General features: G+C 65.1%; 3 protein-coding genes across 3 annotated transcripts; all 3 read right to left on the bottom strand.

Moving 5' to 3' along the window:
• Window positions 1–4,828: 4,828 nt before the first annotated feature.
• Window positions 4,829–6,883, bottom strand: TAGLN2 (transgelin 2). Its single transcript, XM_061357497.1, has 4 exons — window positions 6,308–6,883; window positions 6,057–6,231; window positions 5,336–5,438; window positions 4,829–5,259 (listed from the first exon to the last, which is right to left on the bottom strand). The coding sequence occupies exons 1-4, from the start codon at window positions 6,485–6,487 to the stop codon at window positions 5,118–5,120; spliced, it is 600 nt and encodes a 199-aa protein (XP_061213481.1). The 5' UTR covers window positions 6,488–6,883; the 3' UTR covers window positions 4,829–5,117.
• A 2,973-nt stretch (window positions 6,884–9,856) lies between these two features.
• IGSF9 (immunoglobulin superfamily member 9) lies at window positions 9,857–19,511 on the bottom strand. Its single transcript, XM_061357495.1, has 19 exons — window positions 19,322–19,511; window positions 19,034–19,225; window positions 16,518–16,670; window positions 16,276–16,427; window positions 16,082–16,199; window positions 15,829–15,970; window positions 15,604–15,749; window positions 15,360–15,502; window positions 15,140–15,280; window positions 14,944–15,060; window positions 13,825–13,981; window positions 13,622–13,745; window positions 13,364–13,539; window positions 13,023–13,273; window positions 12,846–12,930; window positions 12,406–12,576; window positions 12,236–12,281; window positions 10,166–11,305; window positions 9,857–10,066 (listed from the first exon to the last, which is right to left on the bottom strand). The coding sequence occupies exons 1-19, from the start codon at window positions 19,371–19,373 to the stop codon at window positions 9,895–9,897; spliced, it is 3,678 nt and encodes a 1,225-aa protein (XP_061213479.1). The 5' UTR covers window positions 19,374–19,511; the 3' UTR covers window positions 9,857–9,894.
• Window positions 19,512–21,429: 1,918 nt separating this feature from the next.
• On the bottom strand, window positions 21,430–23,014 carry DUSP23 (dual specificity phosphatase 23). Its single transcript, XM_061357513.1, has 3 exons — window positions 22,999–23,014; window positions 21,703–22,015; window positions 21,430–21,631 (listed from the first exon to the last, which is right to left on the bottom strand). The coding sequence occupies exons 2-3, from the start codon at window positions 21,970–21,972 to the stop codon at window positions 21,446–21,448; spliced, it is 456 nt and encodes a 151-aa protein (XP_061213497.1). The 5' UTR covers window positions 21,973–22,015; window positions 22,999–23,014; the 3' UTR covers window positions 21,430–21,445.
• Between the last annotated feature and the right edge of the window lie 2,051 nt (window positions 23,015–25,065).

The following is a 25,065-nucleotide window of genomic DNA, read 5'->3' as shown; positions in this document are numbered from 1 at the left end:
GCTGCTTTGGCCAGCCCCGTGTTTGGGGGAGCAGCTTGGGATGGTTGAGCCCTGATTTTCAGGGATTGCCCCAGCACAGTTTCCATAGGAATTGGGTTCGTGGCTTTGGCACCGGAACGGGAAAGGAGCAAAAGCAGCTTCCAAAGCTGGGAGCAAAACCCAAATCCTGCCTCTGAGGGCTTGGTGGGTGGAAGGCTCAAAACAGGAGGCAAGGATGAACCTCGCTCCAAACAGCAGCAAAGAGGGGATCTGAGCTTAAAATGGAGCTGCTGGGGTAATGGCCCTGCTCTCGTTACGTGCTGCAGGTTTCAATGGGGGGCAGTGATGAAGGGGGTTCTTATAAAGCAGCCCCACAGGGTGACACAGAGCTCCTGGGGGCTCCCATAGGGCTGGTTGGGATTGGGATGTGGGAGGCAGCGTCCGATGCGTGACGGGGAGCAGGAGCCCTCGAGGAGCTCAGAAGGTGCCTTTCTGGCTGCTGGGGAGGTTTCTGTTGGGGTTTTATGGGGTTTAGGATGATTCAGTGCCTCTGTGGCAGGGCCCATCCCTCCTGCACCGAGACATTCCCTATGTCCATGCACTGGCTGCTGCTCGGACCCAGACTTACATGAGCTCCCGGATGGAGTCCTTGGTGATGATCAGGGTGGTCTTGGGCTTGTACTTGCCATGGGGCAGCGCTCTGGGGGCGGTCCTCTGATCCCGAAGCAGCACAATGGGGCTGCTGGGCTGCGATGGCTGCAAGGGAAGATGGGGTTTACTCCAGGTTTCCTCCTGCTGCTGCTCCCGGGGCTCCAAGACCCTCTCACAGCACCGCAACCGGTGCCACGGGGGCATGGGAAGGGGTTTTTGGCCTCTGAAGGGCTGATGGGGACATGGGGGGGAACCAAACGCGCCCCACGGCGCTGGGTTTACCGGTGTTGGGGTCCCAGCTGGACCTGGTGTGGATGAGGAGCCCATTGCTGCCTGCTCAGGGCAAACCCTCACCCAACCACAGCCCTGGCACCTCCGTCCTGCTGGGCCCTATGGAACTGGGCAGGACTGGGTGGAAACGGGCCCCAAAGGAGCCCAAACCCCCTGGGAGCTGGTGAGGAGGGGGAGGCAAGGAAGAGCTCAAGGCCTGGCCTTGCAGGGCAGTCACTGGCAGGGAGCACAGGGCAGAAACCAGTCCTCCCAGTAGGGCCGGGACTGGTGCCAGGGCCTTTGCTCGGGTTGAGGCTGCCACCTAGTGAGGAGTGCCGGGGACCCCGCTCGCTTCCCGAGGGCAGGGGGGATGCTCTGAGCCCATCCATAGGCAGGATCTGGGAACCTCTGGAACCCCCCGAACCAGCGGGAGGTGGGAAGCAGACACAAGTGGTTTCCCTTGGAATTCCCATTTAAAATCCTGCTGGAACAAATCCCACTGTGCCCTGGGAACGCTGCCGGCAACAGCCCCTGGAATCCTGGAATGGGTTGGGTGGGAAAGGAGCTTAAAGCCCATCTAAAGCCATGGCAGGGACGCCTTCCACTGGAGCAGGGTGCTCCAAGCTCCAAGCCTTGAGCACTGCGAGGGATGGGGCAGCCACAGCTTCTCCATTCAACCCATCCCAGTGTCCTACCACCCTCACAGGGAAGAGCTTCTGCCTCAGAGCTCAGCTCAGTCTCCCCTCGGGCAGGTTCAAGCCATTCCCCTTGCCCTGTCCCTGCATCCCTTGTCCCAAGCCCCTCTCCAGGTTCCCTGCAGCCCCTTTAGGCACTGGAGCTGCTCTGAGCTCTCCCCTGCATCTTCACCTCTGTCTCCATCGCTCACCCACGGGCCCCAAGCAGGAGGTGTTGAACCAAAGGGTTTGGCCCTGGAACACCCGTGCAAACAGCGATAACGGGGCCGCCCGCTGTCCCTGGAGCCAGGAGAGCTCCTTGGACAAGGCCTGCATTAATGGCAGGGATTAATCAGGCTGCCTCGAAGGCCTCGGAGATAAGGGTTGATCATAAACCTGCCCAGGGCTTGGTGGCTGGGAACGCTCCCAAGCTGCAGTTGGGAGCGGAGGTAATCTCCATTCCATGCTTCCTTCCTCTGCTCTGGAAAGCCAAAGGGGGGTTGGCAAAGCCTCTCTGGACAGATTTGTTCCAGGCAATAAGGCCCAGAAAGAGGAAATTCAAGGCACAAATAGGGACAAGCACCGAGCGCAACCATTCCCACCGCTGCCCCATGGCACTGAGGGGGTGTGAGCTGCAGCCCTGCCCTGGGCAGCCTGTTCCAATGCCCAAGCACCCTCTGGGGCAGGAATTGTTCCTCAGCTCCATCTAACCCTGCCCTGGTGCAGCTTGAGGCCGGTTCCTCTTGTCCCATCCCTTGTTCCTTGGGAGCCCCCTCCTGGCTCCATCCTCCTGGCAGGCACTTGAGGCAGCCATCAGGTCCCCCCTGAGCCATCGGAACCCCCCAGGTCCCTCAGCCCTTCCCCATCACTTGTGCTCCACGCCCTGCTCCGGCCCCATTGCCCTTCTCTGGCCCCGCTCCAGCTCCTCAACGCCTCTCTTGGAGTGAGAACTGGGGATGTTTTCCCAGTGTGAGACAGGGCAAACCTTGGACCTTGCATCCTGTGCAGGGTGGGGAGAGCCGCAGCCATAAACCCCAGCGGGAGCACCCATAGAGGTGATAACGGGGCAGGGGGGAGGACACAAACCAAACTCCATCGTCCTTGTCCCTGCGCACCCGGGTCCTGCTGCGGGGAGGGAGCTTTCCCCCCTTCTCCAAGTGTGGGAGGAAGGAGCTGGGCTCTGTTTATCTCAGCCCAGGGCACCCAGCCAAGAGGTCAGAGACTCTCCAAAGGGACCAATCTCATAGCTCCCTGATGAAAGGCTATGGAATGCTGGCCAGGAGCTGCTCTGGAAGCTTCCAGCCCTTGCTCCAAGGGTGTTCATAGAATAGTGAGGGTTGGAAAGGACCTTAAGATCATCCAGTTACAACCCCCTGCCATGGGCAGGGACACCTCGCTCTAAACCAGGGCACCCAAGGCTTCGTCCAACCTGGCCTTGAACACGGCCAGGGATGGAGCATTCCCTGGGCAACCCATTCCAGTGCCTCATCATCCTCACACTAAAGAACTTCTTCCTTAGATCCAATCTAAACTTCCCCTGTTTCAGTTTGAACCCATTACCCCTTGTCCTGTCACTACAGTCCCTAATGAAGAGTCCCTCCCCAGCATCCCTATAGGCCCCCTTCAGACACTGGAAGCTGCTCTGAGGTCTCCACGCAGCTTCTCTTCTCCAGGCTGAACAGCCCCAACTTTCTCAGCCTGGCTCCATACAGGAGCTGCTCCAGCCCCTGAGCATCCTCGTGGCCTCCTCTGGACTTGTTCCAACAGCTCCATGGCCTTTTGATGTTGAGGACACCAGAACTGCACACAGTGCTCCAGGTGAGGTCTCACCAGAGCAGAATAAAGGGGCAGGATCACCTCCATGACTGCTGCTCACGCTCCTTTTGATGCAGCCCAGGATACGGTTGGTTTCTGGGCTGCAAGCGCACACTGAACCCTGCTCATGTTCAGTTTCTCATGGACCAGCACCCCCAAGTCCTTCTCCTTGGGCTGCTCTGAATCTCTTCTCTGCCCAGCCTGTAGCTGTGCCTGGGATTGCTCCCACCCAGGTGTAGGACCTTGCCCTTGGCATGGTTAAACTCCATGAGGTTGGCATCAGCCCACCTCACCAGCGTGTCAAGGTCCCTCTGGATCCCATTCCTTCCCTGCAGCGGATCAACCGAACCCCACAGCTTGGTGCCATCAGCAAACTAAACCCTTACATCGCATGTGCTAGGACTGCGGAGCTGAGCCCAGCTCCTCTCCTTTTACCCCTGAGCCTCCTGTCTCTCACTGAGCAACAACCAGGAAAGGGGGCGAGGACGGGGCTTGGGATGCTCCTGGGAGGCAGCGGGGATCCCATGCTTTCCAGAGGGCTCCCACAGCAGAATTCCAGGGGCTGCAGCCGCATCCCTTACCCGGGAGCTTTGGGAACAGGGATTACAGAGGGGATGCGGTGAGCGGGGCAGGATGAGGCCCTGCCCTGTGTGTGTGTTTGGGGGCAAGCAGCCGGTGGTGCCCCCCCCCCTTCCCCGTATCCCGGGGCTCTTACCTGCTTCTTCCCGAACAGCAGCTCATCCTCTGCTGCGGAACTCTGCACCTTCCTGCAGTACCGGCCACGGGGCGCCAGCATGCTGCTGGGCTGTGGGGAGAGGGCACCGGGGGGTGGTTGGTACCGGGGGGTGGTTGGTACCGGGATTGGTATCGGGATTGGTACCGGGATTGGTACCGGTGGTACCGACCGAGGCCGCGCTCATAATCCCGCTCCGCTTGAGCTCCTCTAACAGTCGCCGCGGCAACGCGCCTCTTCCCCACCCCGTTACCTGGCAACCGCGGGGCATTAGTGAGCGTGCGTACTGGGCGGCGGAAGAGCGCACTCCGTGTCCGGGGGGGGATGTTTGTGTGTGGGTGTGTGTTGTTGTGTGTAGGCGCCCGTGCACAGGCAGACACCGCCCTGCGCACGCACACGAGGTGTTCCCCCCACCCACGACACCCCTTCAACGCTCACACCCCCCTTCAACCCCCTCCCATCACCACAACCACCCCTTAAATCCCCCCCTCCCCGGCAGAGAGTGAGCAGCGCCAGCCCCGCCCCTCCCCGCTAACCCCGCCCCTCATTGTTAGCCTCACCCGTCCCTCCACGTGACCTGGCTGCCGCCATGCTGCACGGCGACGCCGCCGGGTCCTAGTGCCCCCCCCCCCCCGCTGGGCTCCTTCCCCCCCCCCCCATGAGGGTCTCCCCTTCCCGAGCCCCTTCCGCATCACAATCATCCAGCCTGGAAACAAGAGGAGCCGTTTATTGAGGTGCAGGGGGGTGCCCCCCCAACACAAAAGCGGCGGGGGGGGGCACTGTGACCCCCAAAGGCACTTGTGGAACTGGGGGGGCGGGGGGGGTGGGCGGGTGCAGCGGCACCAGCCAAATAATAATAATATAAAAACAATTTTTGGTCCTGGAATCCCGAAGGAGGGGGGGGGGGGCCAGGGTGGGGGCACCCGGCTGGTCCACAGTGGAGTGTATTGGGGGGGGGAGCATAGGCAGTTTGGGGTCCGGTGTGGGGGGGATGCTCAGAGGATCTGCCGGGGCATGCCATAGCCCGTCATGCCGGCCTGCGAGGAGCCGCGGTTGGTGCCCATCTGCAGCCCGATCACGTTCTGCCCCTCCTTCAGCTTGTCCTCGGAGAAGACGCGCCGGTTCTCCTGCGACTTCCTGCGGGCACAGCGGTGTCAGGACCCCCGACCCCCCCTCTGGGTCCTGCAGCACCCCCCAAGCACCCAGCACCTACTTGGGGAACCAGTTGGGGTCTCCCACGAAGAGCCCATCGCCCTTGGCCACCGCCAGGCTGCCCAGGTTCATCAGGGTCCTCTGCACGCATGCCATGTTCTTCCCTGCAAGGGCGTGGCCAGGCTTGGCTTCGTCCTCATCCTCATCCCCATTTCCTTCCCTGTTTCCAGCCCTATCCTCATGCCCATCTCCATTCCCAACCCCATTCCCATCACTGTCATCATTCCTGTCCTTATCCCTATCCCATCCTCATCCCCATTCCCACCCTCAACCCCATCCCCATTTCCTTCCCTATCTCCGTCCCTACCCTCCATTCCCAACCCCATTCCCATCCCCATCATCATTCCCATCCTTATCCCTATCCCATCCTCATCCCCATTCCCACCCTCAACCCTATCCCCATTTCCTTCCCTATCTCCATCCCTACCCTCCGTTCCCAACCCCATCATCATTCCCATCCTTATCCCAATCCCATCCTCTTCCCCATTCCCACCCTCAACCCCATCCCCATTTCCATCCTCATCCCCAGCTCCATCTCCATCCTCATTCTGTCCTTATCCCAGTTCCCATTCCCACCCTCAACCCTAACCTCATCCAAATTCTTATCCCATCCCCGTTCTTGTCTCCTTTCCATCCTCATCCCCATTCTTATCCCTATCCTCATCCCCATTGTTTTCCCATCCCATTGCCACCCTCATCCCCATCCCCATCCCAGCGCTCACCCTCCCAGAGGTCCACGGTCTGGAAGATGTCGATGGCGGCGATGCCGTAGCGCTCGGCCGCTTGCAGGAACTGCGAGATCTGCTCCATCTGCTTGAAGGCCATGGCCGACGCCTGCACCTTGGCCACGGGGCCCTGCCCGCGTGGGTGCAGGCTGTTGATGAGCCGGCACAGCACCTATGGGCGAGGGGACACCGGTGACAACCAGCACCACGGTGCCCCCCCCCACCATGCCCAGCGCCTGGGTACTCACGGTGCCATCCTTGAGCCACTGCTGGAAGCCGTCCCTACCCGGTGCCGGCTGCGCCACGTCACTGCCGCACTGCGCCAGGATCCACCGCACCAGGATCTGCTCCAGCTCGGGGTCGTACTGGCGGTCGATCTTCTGCTGCACCTCCCGGCTCAGCCCATAGGATGGGCCCCGGTTTGCCATGGTGACAGCGGGGCAGGGGGAGGTCTGTAGGGACCGGACCCCAAAGTCAGCCCCATCGGTGGCACAGGGTGATGGTGACCACCAATGGCTCGGTGTCCATCATGGAGCTTTATCACCCATGCCAGGCCCTGCCCGCTTCCTGCTCCGTGCCCACCCCACCGTGCTCCGGGCGTGGATCCTGCTCTGAGCATCCATCACCACGGCTCAGCCCCGCAGGCTTGGCAGGCACCGGTCACAGCTTGTTTGAGGAGCTGCCCCGTTTGCTTGGGCCCGGTGCCACATCCGGGACTGGCACCGGCAGCACGGGGCCGGCGGACCCGGATCTTTGCCGTGGGGCCACCGGAGCCGGTGCCATCAGTGGTTCCCACCACCTCCCGCATCCCATCCCGCATCCTGGCGTTCGGGGGTCCCGGATGGGAGCACACACTGTGGGTGCCAGCCCCGGTGCCCAGCCAGCAACAGCCACATGGGAGGGACCCGGCTCCATTTGGACCCCATCACACACCCGGTTTTGGGGTCCCTGACACCGGGAGCACCCGCGGGACCGCGTTTGGTGGGAGCCTCAACCCGGAGCTCCCCGCGGTGGCCGAGCGAAGCCGCTGTGGAGCTCCGGTATCGCGGTTACCCCGTGGCCCCCCCGACGCTGCCGTGGGGCCTGGGCAGCCCCTATGGGGATGGAGCCACTTCAAGGGTGCGTGGGGAGTGCCCGGACAGGGGCCAAAGCGGCCGGGAAACAAAGAGGAACCGGGACCGGGGCAGCCGGAGCCCGGTCAGGGCTCGCCCGTTGGGGGGGACCCCAAGGGTGTGGGGAGCAGCGCCCATCCCTGCCGGGGCACAACCACCATGGGGACCCCATAGAGCCCCAGCGCAATGGGGAGGGGACCCCAGTGGGCACCGGGTTCCATCGGGGACCCGCAGAGACAGCGGGGAGGGGACCCCGGCGGGCACCGGGAACCCCCCCCAGCGGCATCGGTTTCTGGTCCCCAGCGGCCCGGGCCACGCCGCGGTGTCCGCAGCCCCCGGGGGCAGCGGCGCCGGGGCCGGAAGCCGCACCCGGTCCCGTTCCGCGGGCGCGGCCGCGTGTCCCGGCGCTGCCCGGAGCCGTTACCCCCGCGGGGCGGGAGCGGAGGAGGGGGGGGGGGGGAGCGGTCCCGCTCTGGGCCCCGCTGGCAGCGCGGGGGGGGGCGGGTTTAGGGCAGCGCTACCGGTGCCCTCCCGGTGCCCATCCCCGTTCCCATCCCGGCTTCCGACGCCACCTGCGCGGGCGCTGCCCGGTGCCGGTGCCCGGTGTCGATGCCCGGTGCCCGGTGCCCGGTGCCGGTCCCTACCTGCGGCGCGGCTCCCGCGGTCCCCGGTCGGCAGATGCCGGATGCCGCTGCCCGCGCCCTTTTCACGGCTGATGTCAGCGCGGCCGGGGGCGGCCGGGACCGCCCGTTCCCGGGGCGGATCCGCGGCCGGGACCGGGGCAGCCCCGCCCGGTGGGGAGGGGGCTCGGGAGGGCCGGGATTTGGTGGTGGGGGGGGGGGGCACAAAGTGGGGACGCGGTGGTCACCGTGGTCAGGGGACATCGGGGGCTCGGTGGGGCTGAGCGGGGCCATTGGGGTTTGGATGGGAACGAGGAGACCGAGGAGGCAGGGACAGGGTGGGCAGCGCGGTCAAGGGACCACGGGGCTTTTGATGGGGGGAAAGGGTGGTCCTGGTGGCCACGGTGTTGGAGGACATCAGGGGTCTTGATGGGGACAGGGGGACTGCGGGGGAGAGGGGGACAAAGCAGCTGGGGAGGCCGAGGGACAGGGGGGGGTTTGGTGGGGACGAGGAACACGAGGGGTTGGGGGGCACTGGGGGGCCCTGGCGGCCGGGGGCTGTGCGGGGACATCGGGGCTCGGTGGGGCCGGGGCGGCCGCGCCGTCGGGGCTGGGCTCGGGCTCGGGCTCTGGCTCTGCCGTTGCCCCCGGCCCCGCGGTGCCCCCGTGTCCCCGCACAGGGGCAGGGCCGCGGTTGTTGCTCAAGCGCCGTCTCCAAGGGAAGCCGCGACCAAAACAACCAAACAGACGCCGGGCCCGGAGCCAGCGGCCGCCTCCGGAGCCGGTGGCAGCGCCAGCGCAGCGGTGGCCCCGCACCCACACCCCCGGGGCCCAAAATCCACCCCCCCCCCCCGGCACCCAAAATCCAACCTCAGAGCCCCAAAATCCACCCCACAGAGCCCAAAATGCACCCGGGACCCCCCCCGGGGCTGCTCCTGAGGGCTCCATCACAGTGGGAACCAGTGTATGGTCCCCCCATAGTCAGTGCCCCTCCTGCACCCATGGGTGCCACGGTGTGGGATGGGGAATGAACCTATAAACACCCCCCTGCCCCGTGTTGTGGGGTTTTAGGGGTGTCCCGGAGGGTTCCCTGGGTGGAGGTCACGGAACATGGGGGTGCAGGATGGAGGTGACAGGATGGGGGGGACACGAGGGGGGTGACACAGGGGGCAGGACGCTGGGCACACACACACACACCCCACGAGCAGGGGACGTGGGGGGCACACAGAGCAGGATGAGGGGGAGATGAGGTGGGGATGATGACGTCATTTGGGGGGGTGACCCGATGGGGGGGGTCACACAGGACCCGGATGGGGCTGTGCGCGGACGGGACCCCCGCGATGACCCGGGGTGACCCCGGGGCCCAGCCCAGCGAGGGGACCCCCGGAACACCCCCAAAGGGCTAGGGGTGACGTCATTCCCTCCGGGGCTCCGCCCCCCCCGTGGCATGGCCATATAAGGGAACGAGGCGAGACAGCCCCGCCCCGCCCGCAGGGAATAGGGATGGGAAGGGGGGGGGCACCGAAGCGAGGGGGGGAACGCGATGAGGGGGGGCACCGGATGAGAGACCCCCGGGGGGGGGATGAAGGGGGGGGATGCAGCGTGATGGGGATGCAAGCGGCACCAGGAGGGGGTAGGTTGGGGGCTATGGATGCCCTTGGGGGGGGCTCTGGGTGCCCTGAGGAGGTCGGGGGGTCTCGGGGAAGGTCTGGGTGCCACGGGGGTACTGGGTGCTATGGGGTGCCGTGGGGGGGGGCTCTGTGTCTCTGTTCCTCCACCCCACACACTGAGTGCTACATTCACACCTCTTTATTCCCCCCCCCCTTAACCCTCCATGGGGGTCCCCTACAGCAGCGTGGCCAGCTCCAGGCGCTCACCGCAGCACCCATGGGTGCCCGGGCGCTGCTCCTGCGGCCGCTGCCGGACCCCATCCCTGCGCCGTCGGGACACGGTGCCAGCGCCGGCCGCCAACGCCTCCGCCGACACCGAGCTCACCGGGGAGGAGCCGGCACCACCGGGCTCTGCAGGAGGGGGGGGACACACACACGACACAGACACCATCAGCACCCCGGGGTGATGGGAGCCCCATGGGTACCGCCACCATCACCCCCCCTGCTCACACTCACTTTGCCGCTCCAGGTCGCGCAGGGCGATGGTGGAGCCGGGCCGGGCCGGGGTGGTCCCCCCTCGGTAGAGCTGCAGCGCTTCCAGGATGTCGGATTCCAGCGCGAACTCCGCATCCCATTCGTAGTTCTCATCCACGGACGTGTTCCTCCTGCGGGGATGGAGCAGGGGGGGCCGCGATGCTCCTGTGCCATAGGTTTCACCCCATGGACAAGCCATGGCTCATCCCAGTGGCCTGCCCCTGGCTCACCTCTTCCCAGCGCTGCCGAGAGCCGGATCCATCCTCACCGCAGCAGCGGCTCCGCTCCAGCCCGGGGGGGTGCTGGGGCCGTTGCCCCCCAGGGATGGTGGGCGCAGGAAGGAGGCGCTGCCACGGCCGCTGCTTTGGCTCGTCAGGCTGCCCCGTGCCAGCTTCTCCAGCGCCGGCGCATCCGGTGCCTTGCCCGGTGGTACCCAACCGGGCTGCGCGGTGCTGCCCGCAGGCACGGCCTCAGTCCTGGTGCTGCCGGGCCAGGCCGCGGTGCCGGGCAGCGATGCCTTGGCAGGACCAAGGGGCGGGTTGGGGGGCTCCAGGAACGTGGTGGCTTTGGCACATGGGTCAATGCAGTCCGGGCACAGCGTCCGCCCCACGCGTTGTGGGGAGCCCGGTGGGGTCCCGGTGGGGGGCTCCGGTGCGGCGGTGCTGGGCTCCGGCGGCTCCTCGCCGTCAACGCACATCTCCTTGAAGAAGGGCAGGCTCAGGAACTGGAGGATGCTGCTGCGGGCCGGGGGCTGCGGGCTGGGGGGCACAGGGGGGCTGGGGGGGGGGGGCGGCCGTGGGGAGCCCTCGAGGGGCAGCGAGTCCCATAGGGCGCTGCCGGGGTTGGAGCGCGGCGCCTCGGTGGGGCCGTAAGGCAAAGTGGTGGCGGAGGCCACGGGGCTCACGTCGATGATGCACAAGGCAGCGGCGGAGCCGCACACGGGGCTGCTGCTGCTGCTGCCGTAGCCAAAGTACCGGCCCCGGCGGCTGGTCCAGGAGCTCCGGGGGAGCTGCCCCATGGGCCGGGGGCGCAGAGAGACCCCCTTGTGCCAGATGGGCTCCTCCTCTTCATCCTCCTCCTCCTCCTCCTCTTCCTCCTCCTGGGGCAGCTGCAGGCAGGGCTCAGGCTGCGGCACCGGGGGCTCCGGTTCCACCACAAAGCGGCCGTCAGGGCCGCGCCGGATCCGCTCCAGGGGCACGTGCTCCCCGGTGCTGCCATCGCCTGCGCTGTACCGGGAGCCAGCGATGCTCAGGCCCAGGCTGGTCCCGGCCTTCTCGCCCCACAGCAGCGTCCGGTGCAGGCTCCGGTAGGGAGATGGCTGCAGCTTCAGCTTCACGGTGCTGTCGGGGCTACCAGAGCCATGAGAATTGCTGGAAGGGAGAAAGGAGCCGCTGCAGTGCCCATGGCTCAGCTCCAGGCTTGGCCGGGTGCCCCCTGGGAGAGCCTGTGCCATTCCCTGGCACTAAATACCTGCTCCTGGGCTTTCTGATCCTTCCTTCACCCAAAACACCCAGGGAGGGGGGAGCTGGACCCCAGAGCATCCCAACCCCACAGCCCCAAACTGCGGTGAGTGAGTGATGGGGAGCAGCAGGGACACGATAGGGATGCAGTGATGGGACACAATGGGGATGAAGTGATGGGACACGATGGGGATGCAGTGATGGGATACGATGGGGATGCAGTGATGGGACACGATGGGGATGCAGTGATGGGACACGATGGGGATGCAGTGATGGGACACGATGGGGATGCAGTGATGGGACACGATGGGGATGCGGTGATGGGACACAATGGGGATGCGGTGATGGGACACGATGGGGATGCGGTGATGGGACACGATGGGGATGCGGTGATGGGACACGATGGGGATGCGGTGATGGGACACGATGGGGATGCGGTGATGGGACACGATGGGGATGCGGTGATGGGACACGATGGGGATGCGGTGATGGGACACGATGGGGATGCGGTGATGGGACACGATGGGGATGCAGCGATGGGACACGATGGGGATGCGGCGATGGGACACGATGGGGATGCGGTGATGGGACACGATGGGGATGCGGCGATGGGACACGATGGGGATGCAGCGATGGGACACGATGGGGATGCAGCGATGGGACACGATGGGGATGCAGCGATGGGACACGATGGGGATGCAGCGATGGGACACGATGGGGATGCAGCGATGGGACACGATGGGGATGCAGTGATGGGACACGATGGGGATGCAGTGATGGGACACGATGGGGATGCAGTGATGGGACACGATGGGGATGCAGTGATGGGATGTGACTTACTGTGGAGGTGGGAGCTTCTTGCTGGGGGAGAAGACGAGTGGTGGATCTGGAAGGCCATGAGAACACAAGGGGATCACACAAGGCAAAAGCGATGAGGAGGAAACGGCCCCAATGAGACACCCCCACCCCCCCCCCAACCTGGACCACTGGGTCCTGGCCCCGGTTCCTACCCTGCCTGCGCTTGCGGCTGCGTGCGGCGCGGCGCCGGTTCATGATGCAGGCGGCCACGGTGCTGAAGATGACGGCGACGCTGAGGAAGCAGATCCCACCGATGACCCCGGCCAGCACCGGCTGCGGCAGGAGCCCGGGCAGCTGCGTGCGGGACGGATACACCTCCATGCCTGCGCCAATGGGACACAGCGGCACCGGGGTGGGTACCCATGGAACAGGCACCCATCACCGCAGGGACAGCAGCAAAGCCTCGGCTCTGTGTCCATGCTGGGTACCAGGAGCAGGGATGCTCCGCATGGAGCTCTCAAGGCAACCTGGTCCATGTCTAGAGATGGGTGAGCACCCAGCGCTGGCTCTGGGGGATGCTTTAGGGCCAGCCAGAGGCAGTGTCTGCTGGGAACAATCCTGGACCCCTCTGGGCTCTGTCCCCCGGCCTTACCTGCTGTGGAGACGTTCACCGTGTTACTGGGATCGCTGATGTAGCTGCCAGCAAAGGCCACCAGTCGGAACTCATAGAAGGCGTCCTATGGGGAGCAGAGGGGCAGGAGCCGCGCTGGCACCATCCACGTGGCTCTCCAGATACCCCACCTGCAGGAGCGCCCGGTGCCATCCCCACCTTGATGAGTCCCGGCACCAGGACCTGGGTCTTCGTGCTGGGGATGGAGCGATCCAGCACTTCCCAAGCGCCGCGGTCCTGCCGCAGCTCCAGCGCGTACCCGCTGAGCGCCGTGGAGCGCCGCGCCGGCGGCTCCCACCGCAGCAGCACCCCCCGTGCCGTGGCGTTGGCGCTCAGCGCCCGCGGTGGGGACAGGAGCACGGGCACGGTCACGGCCGGTGGCTCCGGAGGCACTGTGGTCACTGGGACGCCTGCGGAGAATGGGGATGCTGGGATACAGGAGCAGTGTGGAGGGGTGGTCCAGGGCTCTATAGGGGGTGTTTTGGGGAGCCCCCTCTCACCCCTGGGCATGGAGGTGACGATCTGGCTGAAGGGGCCGCTGCCCAGCTTGTTCTGGGCCAGGACGCTGAACTGGTAACTCGTATCCGGCTGCAGGTTCTCCACCAAGAGATGCTGAGCCCCCGCCGGCACCGACAGCGCCAGCCAGTCGTGATGAGCGCGGGGGGGGTGCTTCACCCTGCAGGGATGTGGGGCCCATGAGCACAGGGGTGGTGTGGGGCAGGCAGCAATGGGCAGAGGCTCTGCCCATGGGCACTCACAGCGGCGTGTACCAGACGCTGAACCGCTGGAAGTAGCCTCCATCAAAGCCGGGCTCCCAGGTGACGTTGGCAGCCAGCGGGAGAGGGAGCACGGAGACGTTGGTGACAGCGTGAGGGCTGGTACCTGCGATGGGGGGGAGCAGGGATGCGGCACACAGGGATGGGGGGGGATGCTTGGGGATACCCCAGCACCAGGCACTCACCCAGTACATGGACGGAGGTGACGGCGGTGACGGTGGCCACGGCGCTGGTGGCCGCGCACTCCCAGAGGCCGTGCTGCTCCTTGCCCAGGGGCTGGAACACGAGGCTGCTGTTCCCATCCACCCGGGCACTGCCCCAGCTCTTCCCTGCGCTGCCAACCTGTGGGGCAGAGCAGTGAGGGGCTCATGGTGGCCATCACCAGCATGGGGGCGGCTCTAGAAGCTGAGGGGTAGGTTGGGCCCCTGAGGGCAACCCAGGGAAAGGGCCCTGAGCCCCTTCTCCTGCAGGGAGATGGATGCAGGGACATGGATGCAATGATACTGGATGCAGGGACAGGGGCGCAATGATACTGGAGGCAGGGACATGGATGCAGGGACATGGATTGCAGGGACATGGATGCAATGATACTGGATGCAGGGACTTGGATGCAATGATACTGGATGCAGGGACAGGGGTGCAATGATACTGGATGCAGGGACATGGATGCAATGATACTGGATGCAGGGATATGGACGCAATGATACTGGATGCAGGGACATGGACGCAATGATACTGGATGCAGGGACACGGATGCAATGATATTGGATGCAGGGACATGGATGCAATGATATTGGATGCAGGGACATGGATGCAATGATATTGAATGCAGGGACATGGATGCAATGATACTGGATGCAGGGACATGGATGCAATGATACTGGATGCAGGGACTTGGATGCAATGATACTGGATGCAGGGACAGGGGTGCAATGATACTGGATGCAGGGACATGGATGCAATGATACTGGATGCAGGGACATGGACGTAATGATACTGGATGCAGGGACATGGATGCAATGACACTGGATGCAGGGACATGGACGCAATGATATTGGATGCAGGGACATGGATTGCAGGGACATGGATGCAATGATACTGGATGCAGGGACAGGGGTGCAATGATACTGGATGCAGGGACATGGATTGCAGGGACATGCACGCAATGATATTGGATGCAGGGACATGGATTCAATGATACTAGATGCAGGGACATGGATTGCAGGCAGTGATGCCCCAGAGGCCAAAAGCAGCATCCATCACCCAGGAGGTCTTGGCAGGTTCCCTAGAGCAGCAGCTCCTACCTTCATCCAAGTGATGGTGGGTGAGGGATCACCATGGGCTGCACAGGGGATCACCAGCTCCCGGCCCACCTCCTGGAAGTATTCCTCCTTGGGGCGCACCGTGAAGGCAGGGGGGTCCTGGAGGACCGGGATGCACCAGTGTGGGTGCACGGAGGCACCCATCACATGGGGCAGGGGGGGAGCAGCTTGGGCTCACCTTCAGCAGGACCCGGGTGGGCCGGGAGGTGCCGGCGGTGCCGTAGCTGTTGTAGGGGGTACAGGTGTACAGCCCCAGAGCATCGTCGTTCCCCGTCGCGATGACGATGGAGCCATCGGGTCGCATGGACCAGCCGGGGAGCTGGGAAGAGGCGGGATGTGGGGTGAGGATGAGCGGCTCCAAGGGGTGGGAATTGGGATGGGGGCAGTGGTGGTGGTACCTTGTCCAGCTCCAGCGGGCGCCCATCCCTGGTCCAGCTGACGGAGAGCAGCGGGGGGTTGGCTCGGGATGGGCAGCGGATCACTCCCTGCATCCCTTTGGGTAAGTGGGTCTCCGGGAGCATTGTGGTCACCTGCGCTGGATCTGTGCGGACAAAGGGGGGGTACCAGGACCTGCGGGAGGGCAGCAGGAGCCGGGGTCCCCGTGGTGGCTGGTGACAGCCTGGGGCTCCTGAGGGCTCTTACACAGCACCGTGATGAAGGCCGAGGCGGAAGGCGGCTTCCAGAGCCCGTTGCTGGGGGTGCAGGTGTACTTCCCAGCATCATCCGGGGTCGTTTGCTGGAGCAGGAGGCTCCCATCCACCAGGACACGGACCCGGGCCTGGAGGTGGCTGCAGGGGATGGGGAGGAGATGAGCGAGGTCCCCAACACATTCAGCTCCAAGCCCCTCGGTGCCAGCCCCAAGGGTACCTGAGGTGGAAGACGTTGGTGCTGCCCTGGAACCAGGTGTAGGTGAGGTTTCCTGGGTACGCCTCCGCCTGGCACGCCAGGAAAGCATCTTGGGAGACGTTGACGGTGATGTTCTGGGGTGGCACCACGATGATGGGCGGCCCTGGGCATGGCACAGAGGGCTGCATATACAGGGTAGCCCCAACTGCTCTCAAAGCCCCATCACACCCAAAGCACCGACCCCAAACCCAACCGGGGTGGGCTCAGCTCTTACCCTGCACGAGCACACGGGTGGTGTGGGTGATGGTGCCCTCCTTGCTGGATGCATGGCACGTGTAGGCGCCCGCACTGGCGCGCTCCACCGCGGCGATGCTCAGCGTCCCGTTCCTCACCTGGTGATAGGAACATGGTGCTGTGGGTATCCCTTTGCCCCCCCCAATGGGATTACAATGGGGATCGTGCCCAAACCTGCACCGTGGCCCCGCTCCGGACGGGGAGGTCGCTCCTCTTCCAGCTGACAACGGGCTGGGGGTTGCCGATGGCCGTGCAGGTCAGGCTCAGCGCATCCCGGTCCCGCACCTCCACCAGCGCCGGGGGGGTCTCCAGGAACGTGGGGGGAGCTGCAAAGCCAAAACCAAAGCCAAATCCAGCCCCTGACCCATGCAAGCCCCGGATGCGGGGTCGGGGGGGGGGTGGGATCTCCCGGTTACCGGTGACGGTGAGGTGGACCCAGGTGCCGTTCTGGAAGTCGGCGTCGGTGCTGTGCCGGTCGAGGAAGAGCACGCGGCACTCGTACCAGCCCTGGTCCTCGGCGCGCAGGAGGTCGATGCGCAGCGAGGCGCCTTCCTCGATCCGCACACGACCTGGGGGGCACGGAGAGACCACCCCCCCATTGGCACCCAGTGCCCCATAGGGTCCTCCTGGTGCTGCCGGCGCCCGGGAATGGCAGCGGTTTAGAGCTCCAGGGAGAGGACCCAGCCATGGCTTTGCCCACCCCAGGATGGAACCATTGGGGACCCCCTCCCATCACCGGTGCCCCCAGCCTGGCGCAGGGATGAGCACCACAGACCCCTTAGGGGATGCGGTGGTGGCAATAAGAGGGGGGGTTCTCCCTGGCCATGGGGCCCACACAGCCCCTGTGATGAGGAGGAGGAGGAGCGCAGCTCTAATCCCCTGCGCTATTATCAGAGCCCTAATCGGCTCAGGCGGCAGCGGGCAATTGGCTCAGCTGCAGTTGGGGTGCAGGAGCAGCCCCCAGCACCCCCAGGGCTGTGTGACCCCAACCCAGACCATGGCTCCGGGCTGGGGAGGTGCAGATAGTGCCCTGCGGGCCGTTGCTCTTTGTGCCCGTGATGCTCCTGCTGCCATCCCAGAGCGTCCCAGTGACATCCCAGAGCTTCCCAGTGACATCCCAGAGCTTCCCAGTGACATCCCAGAGCTTCCCAAAGGGAGTTCTGCTGAATCCCGCTGTTGGCTCAACCCAGTTTGGTGCCATTGGTTGTTCCAGGAGCCACCAGAGCCCAGGCTGGGCTATGGGAGGCTGAACCCTGCCCAATGAGCATGGCAAGGAGGAGGAGGAGAGCCGGGCGGGCTGGTTTGGGCACGGGATCAAACACGGGATCATCACACATGGGATCACACACGGGAACATCACACACGGGAACATCGCACACGGGATCATCACACATGGGATCACTGAACGTGTGAACCCAAACCCATGTGAACCCATCCCAGTGGCTCCCTCAGGCCACGTCTCCCACTGGGTCCTGCTCCTCCCCATGGGCAGCTCCAGTCCAGCCCCACAGCACGAGGTCTGGGTGCTGCTGGTGCCATCCCTCGCTCCCAGCACAAAGCAAGGCCCCAGGAAACCCTCACCCAGGAGCAGCAGCACAATCCCAGTGGGATGAGGGGGTTCCCGTGTGAACGCTGGGAAGCACCAGGAATCCCCATCCCTGCCCGCAGCTGCCGGCTCCGGAACAAAGATCCCTTTGGAAGGGCCCATGGGATGTGCCCCAGCCCCCTCTAATCCCCCCTGAGCCGGCCCCAGCCCCCTCCTCCTCCTCCTCTTCCACCCCCCTGCGATAACAAAACCATCCCCCAGCGCCTGGCAACCGTCATTCAGAGGGACACAAAGGGGGCTGCGGCCACCGGGATGGGGAGTCCGATGGATGCGGATAAACGGGGACAAGGAGCATCCGGTCCCCCGAGCGACCCCAAGGCTCTCACGGGGATGGTGGCAGCTCAATTGGTGCTCCCAATCGCTCCTTGAGGGTCACAGTGGGGGAAAGCAGGGGCTGCCCCCCCCCCCCATCCATCCATCCCTTCCCAGCCCTGCAGGGGATTGGGAACAAGCCGCCCCGATGCCATGGTGACAGCCGGCAGCCCCCCTGCCACCAGCTCGGCCTCATTACAGCCACCAGCCCCTTCCCCCATGCGGGCTGTGTCGGTAACCGGAGCTCCTGCAGCCGAGGGGCCCCGGTGCCAGGCTCAGGTATCAGCAGCCTAGCCCAGGTATCCGGTAAAACCAGTGCCTTGTGCTCACTGCCACCACCACGGGTCCCACGGAGCCAGCACAGGAGCAAAGGGGGAGAGACCCCAAAATCCATCTCCTCTGCCCATGGCTGGCTGGAACCGCAGTGATTTGGGATTAAAGGCTCCCAAGCGGGCACCATCCAGCCCTCCCCATGCACAGGAGGTCGGTGCAGCCCTTCCCAGTCCTCAAGGGATGCTCTTTGCCTTCACCTCCATGCTCACAGGGATCCCTCAAGCTCTGCCACCGCTCTGCTGTAAATACCCGGTATATCCCAGTATATCCAGGAGCAGATCCCCCTCCCACGCCGCGCAGCCCTGCCCCGGAGCAGCTTTACTCCCATTTAGTTCCTTTACCAAAATCCCATTCCCAGGATCAGCCTTCCGGCGGCAGCATCCCACCGTGCCCAGCACAACAAACCGGACGGGAGAGCCGGGACGGTTTGGGGTTGCCAAGCAGGAGGTGATGGGACCTGCCCATGGAGCTGCTCCCACCCTGCATCCCGGTACCCACAGCCCCCTGCTCCGGGCATCCCCGGGGCTGCTGTGCCCCGAGGGGTCCCTGCTCTGCAGTGGGGACCCCGCTGGTCACCCCAATACATCCCGGAGCCGGAGGCAGCATCGTGATGGGGTCCAAAGGCAGCAGCAGCCCCAAAGATGGGGACCCCACAACCACCCCCTCCCCTCCGGGACTTACCCACGTACTCCGGGTCCACGCGGGGGGAGTAGAGCCCGAACTTGATGAAGATGGGGAGGACGAAGCCGAACCGGACCCACTCGATCACGTAAAGCGGGGGCCGGTTCTCGAGGGCTCCCGGGAGGCCGCAGCTCAGCACCGTGCTCTGCCCGACCCGCCCCACCACGGACCGGGGCTCGTTCTGCCCGGTGCCTGCGGGGACAAGGCGAGGGGTGAGCCCCGGCAGCGGAACCACGTGCGCTGCCCCCCCCCCCGGTCTCGGTGCCGGTCCCGGTGCCGGTCTCTTACCGTCGGCGCCGGCGATGAGGCTGAGGACGGCGGCGCGCAGCCACCACCGCATAGCCCAGGTCCCCGCGGGTCGCCGGGGGCCGGCAGCCGCTCACCGGAGGCTCCACCGGGCTCCCCGCGAAGAACCGGCCCCGGGCGGGGGGCGCTGCCGGTCCCGCCGCCCGCCGCTCCTCATGCCCGGCCCCGCTCGGCTCCGTTCGGCCCCCGCTGAGCTCGGTTCGGATCCGCTCGGCTCCCCTCGGCCCTGCTCGGTTCTCCCCGTGCTCCGGCCGCCGCCGCAAACAAACCCGCGGCGCCGGGAGGGGCCGCCCTAAGCCACGCCTCCCCCCGCGCCCGTTGCCACGGCGACAGCCAATCGGGAGTCCTGAGCCTGGCGCCCCCCGAAGCAGCCAATGGCGGGGCGGGGAGGTGGGAGCCGCGGGGGCTGCTGGGAGATGTAGTTCGGCCAAGGGGGGCACATGGGCAGCGCTCGGAGGGGCACCGGCGGCTACGGCGGAGACCCTGGGCAGAGGGGCGGGCTGTGCCAGGCTACCCCAAGCCATGCCAGGCTATTCCAGGCCGTGCTATGCCATTCCAAGCCAAGCCAAGCCATACCTAGCTCTTACCCACTGCACTGCATGGCACCATGCTAAGCAATGCCGTGCTGTGCCACGCTCAAGCCAAGCCTTGCCATTCCACGCTGTGCCATGCCAAGCCCTTTCCTGCCGTTCCACACCATGCCAAGCCATGCCACGCTGCGTTATCATGCCCTGTGTGCCATGCCAAGCTGTGCCATTCTTTGCCATGCTGTGCTGAGCCTTTCCTGCTGTACCACACCACACCACGCCGTGCATACCAAGCCCTTCCCTGCCATGCTGCACCATATAACACCATGCAGAGCCATGATGTACCGTGCCGTGCCGTGCCCGGCCGCACACGTGTAGGGGCCCAGGGCACCCCGTGCGCGCTGCCATGCCCCCGCTCTAATCCCATCCTAAACAAGTCCCTGGCACAGGGACGGCCACCGGAGCCGTGTCCCCCCCGCGCCGCGCTGAGCCGGAGCTGGGCTGCCCGCCAGGCCGGGGGCTCTGGGTGCCCTCCCAGCACTGGGGCTGACTGGGAGGGGACCCCCCCCCTGGTGCCACTGAGGAGCTGGCATCGAGCTCCATGCTCAGGCCGTGTGTGGCAGCACCAGAGCATGGGGCCGGAGGGGATGGGGCAGAGCCCCCATCCCGACCTCCCTCCCTGTTCCCTAGGGCTGGGGGGTCCCGGGTGCCCCCTGGCCCGGCCTGGCCTGGCCCCCTGAGCCTGGAGACTCTTGAGGACAGCGCTAAAGTAAGAGGAGTTAAAGGAAATAATTCTGCGCTTAAGCTGCTTTCCGGCCTCTCCCGGGCCCATGTGAGCCCAGCGGCTGCTGCGGGCTTAGGGCACGGTGCTGGCCCCTCGTCCCCATCATCCCCATCATCCCCATTGTCCCCCTGTGCTCTACTGGGACCTCCCCACAGCCCCTTGTTCCGCAGGGAATGGGGCCAGGCAGAGCCGAGCTCCCCCCATCCATCCCCACATCCCAGTGCGGTGGTGGCACAGCCCATCAGAGCCACGGCATCGCCCATGGAACTCGGCTTCCTGCAGGGAGGTGGTGATGTTTGGGTGTTTCAAGGCACTTATATGGGGGTCCCGGTGCCCTCCAGCAGCCCCGGTGCTGGTGCTGGTGTACCCGGCCATGTGCTGCGTGCCCGAGGCACGGGGCCGGTGACACACTTGGGATTTAAATGGCACCAAGGTTAGGAGCAGCTGAGAGGAGATTTCCAGGATTGGACTTTGGGATGGAGATGCCTAAATTCCACCTAAGCTACCCTTTAAGCATCAATGGCCTGCCATGGCCCCTGTGGTGATGCCGGTGCTGGGCAGGGATCCTGGCAGAGCCGCTGATTCCACATGGACAGACCTGGAGAGGAGCCACAGGAGAGTCCTTTAATGCAGGAGGAGGCATTGCAACTGGGAAAGGCCCTTCCATCACTGGGAGCCGCTGTCTCCGGTGGTGGCTGCTCCCGGCTCCACATCGTCCTCCCTGGTGCTGTGATGGGGAAGATCCCATTGGAGCACCACCGGGTGCTGGGTACCGCAGCTCGGGGCCGGCAGCACCTACCCACGGCACTGGCAGAACCGGATCACGGCTTCCTCCTGCTCCCTCGTCTCGATGGAACCGGGCCGCAGGCGCCGGATCTCCCGGATGGCCTCGGCACCTTCCAGTTGCCGCTCCTCCGCCAGGTAGCACGCCAGCATGGTGCCGGTGCGGCCGTGCCCCAGCATGCAGTGCACGGCCACCGCCTGCGTGCCGGCACCGCACCGTCAGCCTCCGGCGCTGCCTCCGGTGCCCCCCGCGCTGTCCCCACCGTTACCTCCCCGCGGGCATTGGCCACCTCCAGCAGGCGCAGGAAGGTCCGGATCTGCGCCGGCGTCGGGGCGGTGAAGTCGGGCACGCGGAGCCGGTGCAGGCGGATGCCGGGGTAGGCGCCGTGGTGCGGGGGGTCCCGCTCCGTCAAGGACACCAAGTGCCGCACGCCCTGGCGCAGCAGGAACTCGTAGTGCGCCGGCTCCCGCGGCATGGCCAACCCCGCCAGCCGCCCCATGGACACCCATGAGAAGTTGGGGGGCTCCTTGGGCCCCATCGCCGTGGGGACAGGGAATGGGGCGCTCCTTGGGGACACAGCCCTGGGACCCACAATTAGAGCCCCCCCCCCCCCAAACCCTCAGTCAGACCCCAGGGACCTCCAGGAGCCCCCCCTGGGCAGATCCTCAGACCCCCATGGGCCCCAGTCAGACCCCCAAGACCCCCAAACGGGTCCCTGCGACCCCCAACCAGACCCAGAGAACCCTCAGTCAGACCCCCAGGACCCCAAATCAGGTCCCTGGACCCCATAACAGGCCCCTGGGACCCCATAAAAAGTCCCTGGGACCCCAAGCGGGACCCTGGGACCCCAAACAGACCCCTGGGATCCCCAACCAGGCCCCTAGGACCCCAAACCAGACCCCTGGGACTCCAAACCAGGCCCCTGGACCCCAAATCTGACCCCTGGAACCCCAAACCAGACCCCTGGGACCCCAAACCAGGCCCCTTTGACCCCATAAAAAGCCCCTGGGACCCCAAACCAGGCCCCTGGGACCCCAAACCAGGCCCCTGGGACCCCAAACCAGACCCCTGGGACCCCAAACCAGGCCCCTGGACCCCAAACCAGGCCCCTTGGACCCCAAACCACACCCCTAGGACCCCCAACCTGACCCCTGAGACCCACAACCAGATCCCTGGGACCCCATAAAAAGCCCCTGTGACCCCAAACCAGGCCCCTTGGACCCCAAACCAGATCCCATAACAGGCCCCCAGGACCCCCCCCGCAGACCCCCAGGACCCCTTAACCAGACCCCAACCCCCCCCCACCCCAGACCCCGGCCCCCCCGGTACCACCCCATAGACCGTGGCCACCCCCCCCCTCAGCCCCATTCCCCCGCCCCGAGCTCCGGGCCCCGCCCCGAGGCCCCGTTAGGCCTCAGCGCCAGGCCCGGCCCAGCGGCCTGCTCCGGCCTAGGGCCCCGCTGCGTCCCCGCCGCTCCGGAGGCGGAACCGGGCCTGCCCCGGGGGCAGAACCGGGCCTGCCCCGGGCTCCCCCCGCCCCAGCCCCGTCCCACTACGCTGTTACCGGGGAGAGCAGCGGCAATGGAGCGGAGCGGGGCCGGAAGCGGCTCCGAGAGCAGCGGCAACGGAGAGGAGCCGGGGGGGGGCGGAACGGCGGCGGGGCCGCGGCGGGAGCTGGGACACGGGGCTGCCCCTTCGGGAATACCGGGAATAACGGGAATAGAGGGCACTGCTCTGCAATCCCGTTTGTTATTGGTGTGACACTGGGGCTTGGGGGGGGGGTTACAGCAGGGAATGGGGGACGCAGCCTCTGCGGCCACTGGGATGCACTGGGATGGGGTTGGGATCTGTAACCGCGTCCGTGGGTCCGTGTGGGGTTGGGAAGTGCTGGAGGTGGGGGAGGCCAAGAGGAGCTCCCATCTCCATCCCAACGGAGCTCCCATCTCCATCCCAACAGAGCTCCCATCTCCATCCCAACAGAGCTCCCGTCTCCATCCCAACAGCCCCATCTCCATCCCAACAACTCCCATCTCCATCCCAACAGAGCTCCCATCTCCATCCCAACAGAGCTCCCATCTCCATCCCAACAGAGCTCCCATCTCCATCCCAACAGAGCTCCCATCTCCATCCCAACAGAGCTCCCATCTCCATCCCAACAGAGCTCCCATCTCCATCCCAGCAGAGCTCCCGTCTCCATCCCAACAGAGCCCCATCTCCATCCCAAACCCCATCTCCATCCCAACAACTCCCATCTCCATCCCAACAGAGCTCCCGTCTCCATCCCAACCCCATCTCCATCCCAACACTCCCATCTCCATCCCAACCCATCTCCATCCCAACAGAGCTCCCATCTCCATCCCAACAGAGCTCCCATCTCCATCCCAACAGAGCTCCCATCTCCATCCCAACAGAGCTCCCGTCTCCATCCCAACAAGCTCCGTCTCCATCCCAACAGAGCTCCCATCTCCATCCCAACAGAGCTCCCATCTCCATCCCAACGGAGCTCCCGTCTCCATCCCAACAGAGCTCCCGTCTCCATCCCAACAGAGCTCCCATCTCCATCCCAACAGAGCTCCCATCTCCATCCCAACAGAGCTCCCGTCTCCATCCCAACAGAGCTCCCATCTCCATCCCAACGGAGCTCCCATCTCCATTCCAACAGAGCTCCCATCTCCATCCCAACAACCCCATCTCCATCCCAGCAGAGCTCCCGTCTCCATCCCAACAGAGCCCCATCTCCATCCCAACAGAGCTCCCGTCTCCATCCCAACAGAGCTCCCGTCTCCATCCCAACCGAGCTCCCATCTCCATCCCATGGGAGCTCCCGTCTCCATCCCAACGGAGCTCTCATCTCCATCCCAACCGCGCTCCCGTCTCCATCCCAACCGAGCTCCCATCTCCATCCCAGCAGAGCTCCCGTCTCCATCCCAACAGAGCTCCCGTCTCCATCCCAACCGAGCTCCCGTCTCCATCCCAACCGAGCTCCCATCTCCATCCCAGCAGAGCTCCCGTCTCCATCCCAACCGAGCTCCCATCTCCATCCCAGCAGAGCTCCCGTCTCCATCCCAACAGAGCTCCCATCTCCATCCCAACAGAGCTCCCATCTCCATCCCAACAGATCTCCCATCTCCATCCCAACAGAGCTCCCGTCTCCATCCCAACAGAGCTCCCGTCTCCATCCCAACAGAGCTCCCGTCTCCATCCCAACAGAGCTCCCATCTCCATCCCATTGGAGCTCCCGTCTCCATCCCAACAGAGCTCCCGTCTCCATCCCAACAGAGCTCCCGTCTCCATCCCAACAGAGCTCCCATCTCCATCCCAACAGAGCTCCCATCTCCATCCCAACAGAGCTCCCATCTCCATCCCAACAGAGCTCCCGTCTCCATCCCAACAGAGCTCCCATCTCCATCCCAACAGAGCTCCCATCTCCATCCCATTGGAGCTCCCGTCTCCATCCCAACAGAGCTCCCGTCTCCATCCCAACAGAGCTCCCGTCTCCATCCCAACAGAGCTCCCATCTCCATCCCATTGGAGCTCTCACCTCCATCCCAACGGAGCTCCCATCTCCATCCCAACGGAGCTCCCATCTCCATCCCAACGGAGCTCCCATCTCCATCCCAACGGAGCTCCC

The sequence above is a fragment of the Neopsephotus bourkii genome, unplaced genomic scaffold (genome assembly GCF_033783945.1).
Source record: "Neopsephotus bourkii isolate Nb327-2 ecotype Australia unplaced genomic scaffold, CSIRO-AGI_Nbou_v1 NB_904, whole genome shotgun sequence".
Lineage (NCBI taxonomy): Eukaryota > Metazoa > Chordata > Aves > Psittaciformes > Psittacidae > Neopsephotus > Neopsephotus bourkii.
The sequence above is the reverse complement of the archived record's forward strand: the minus strand, read 5'-3'. Positions and strand labels throughout refer to the sequence as shown.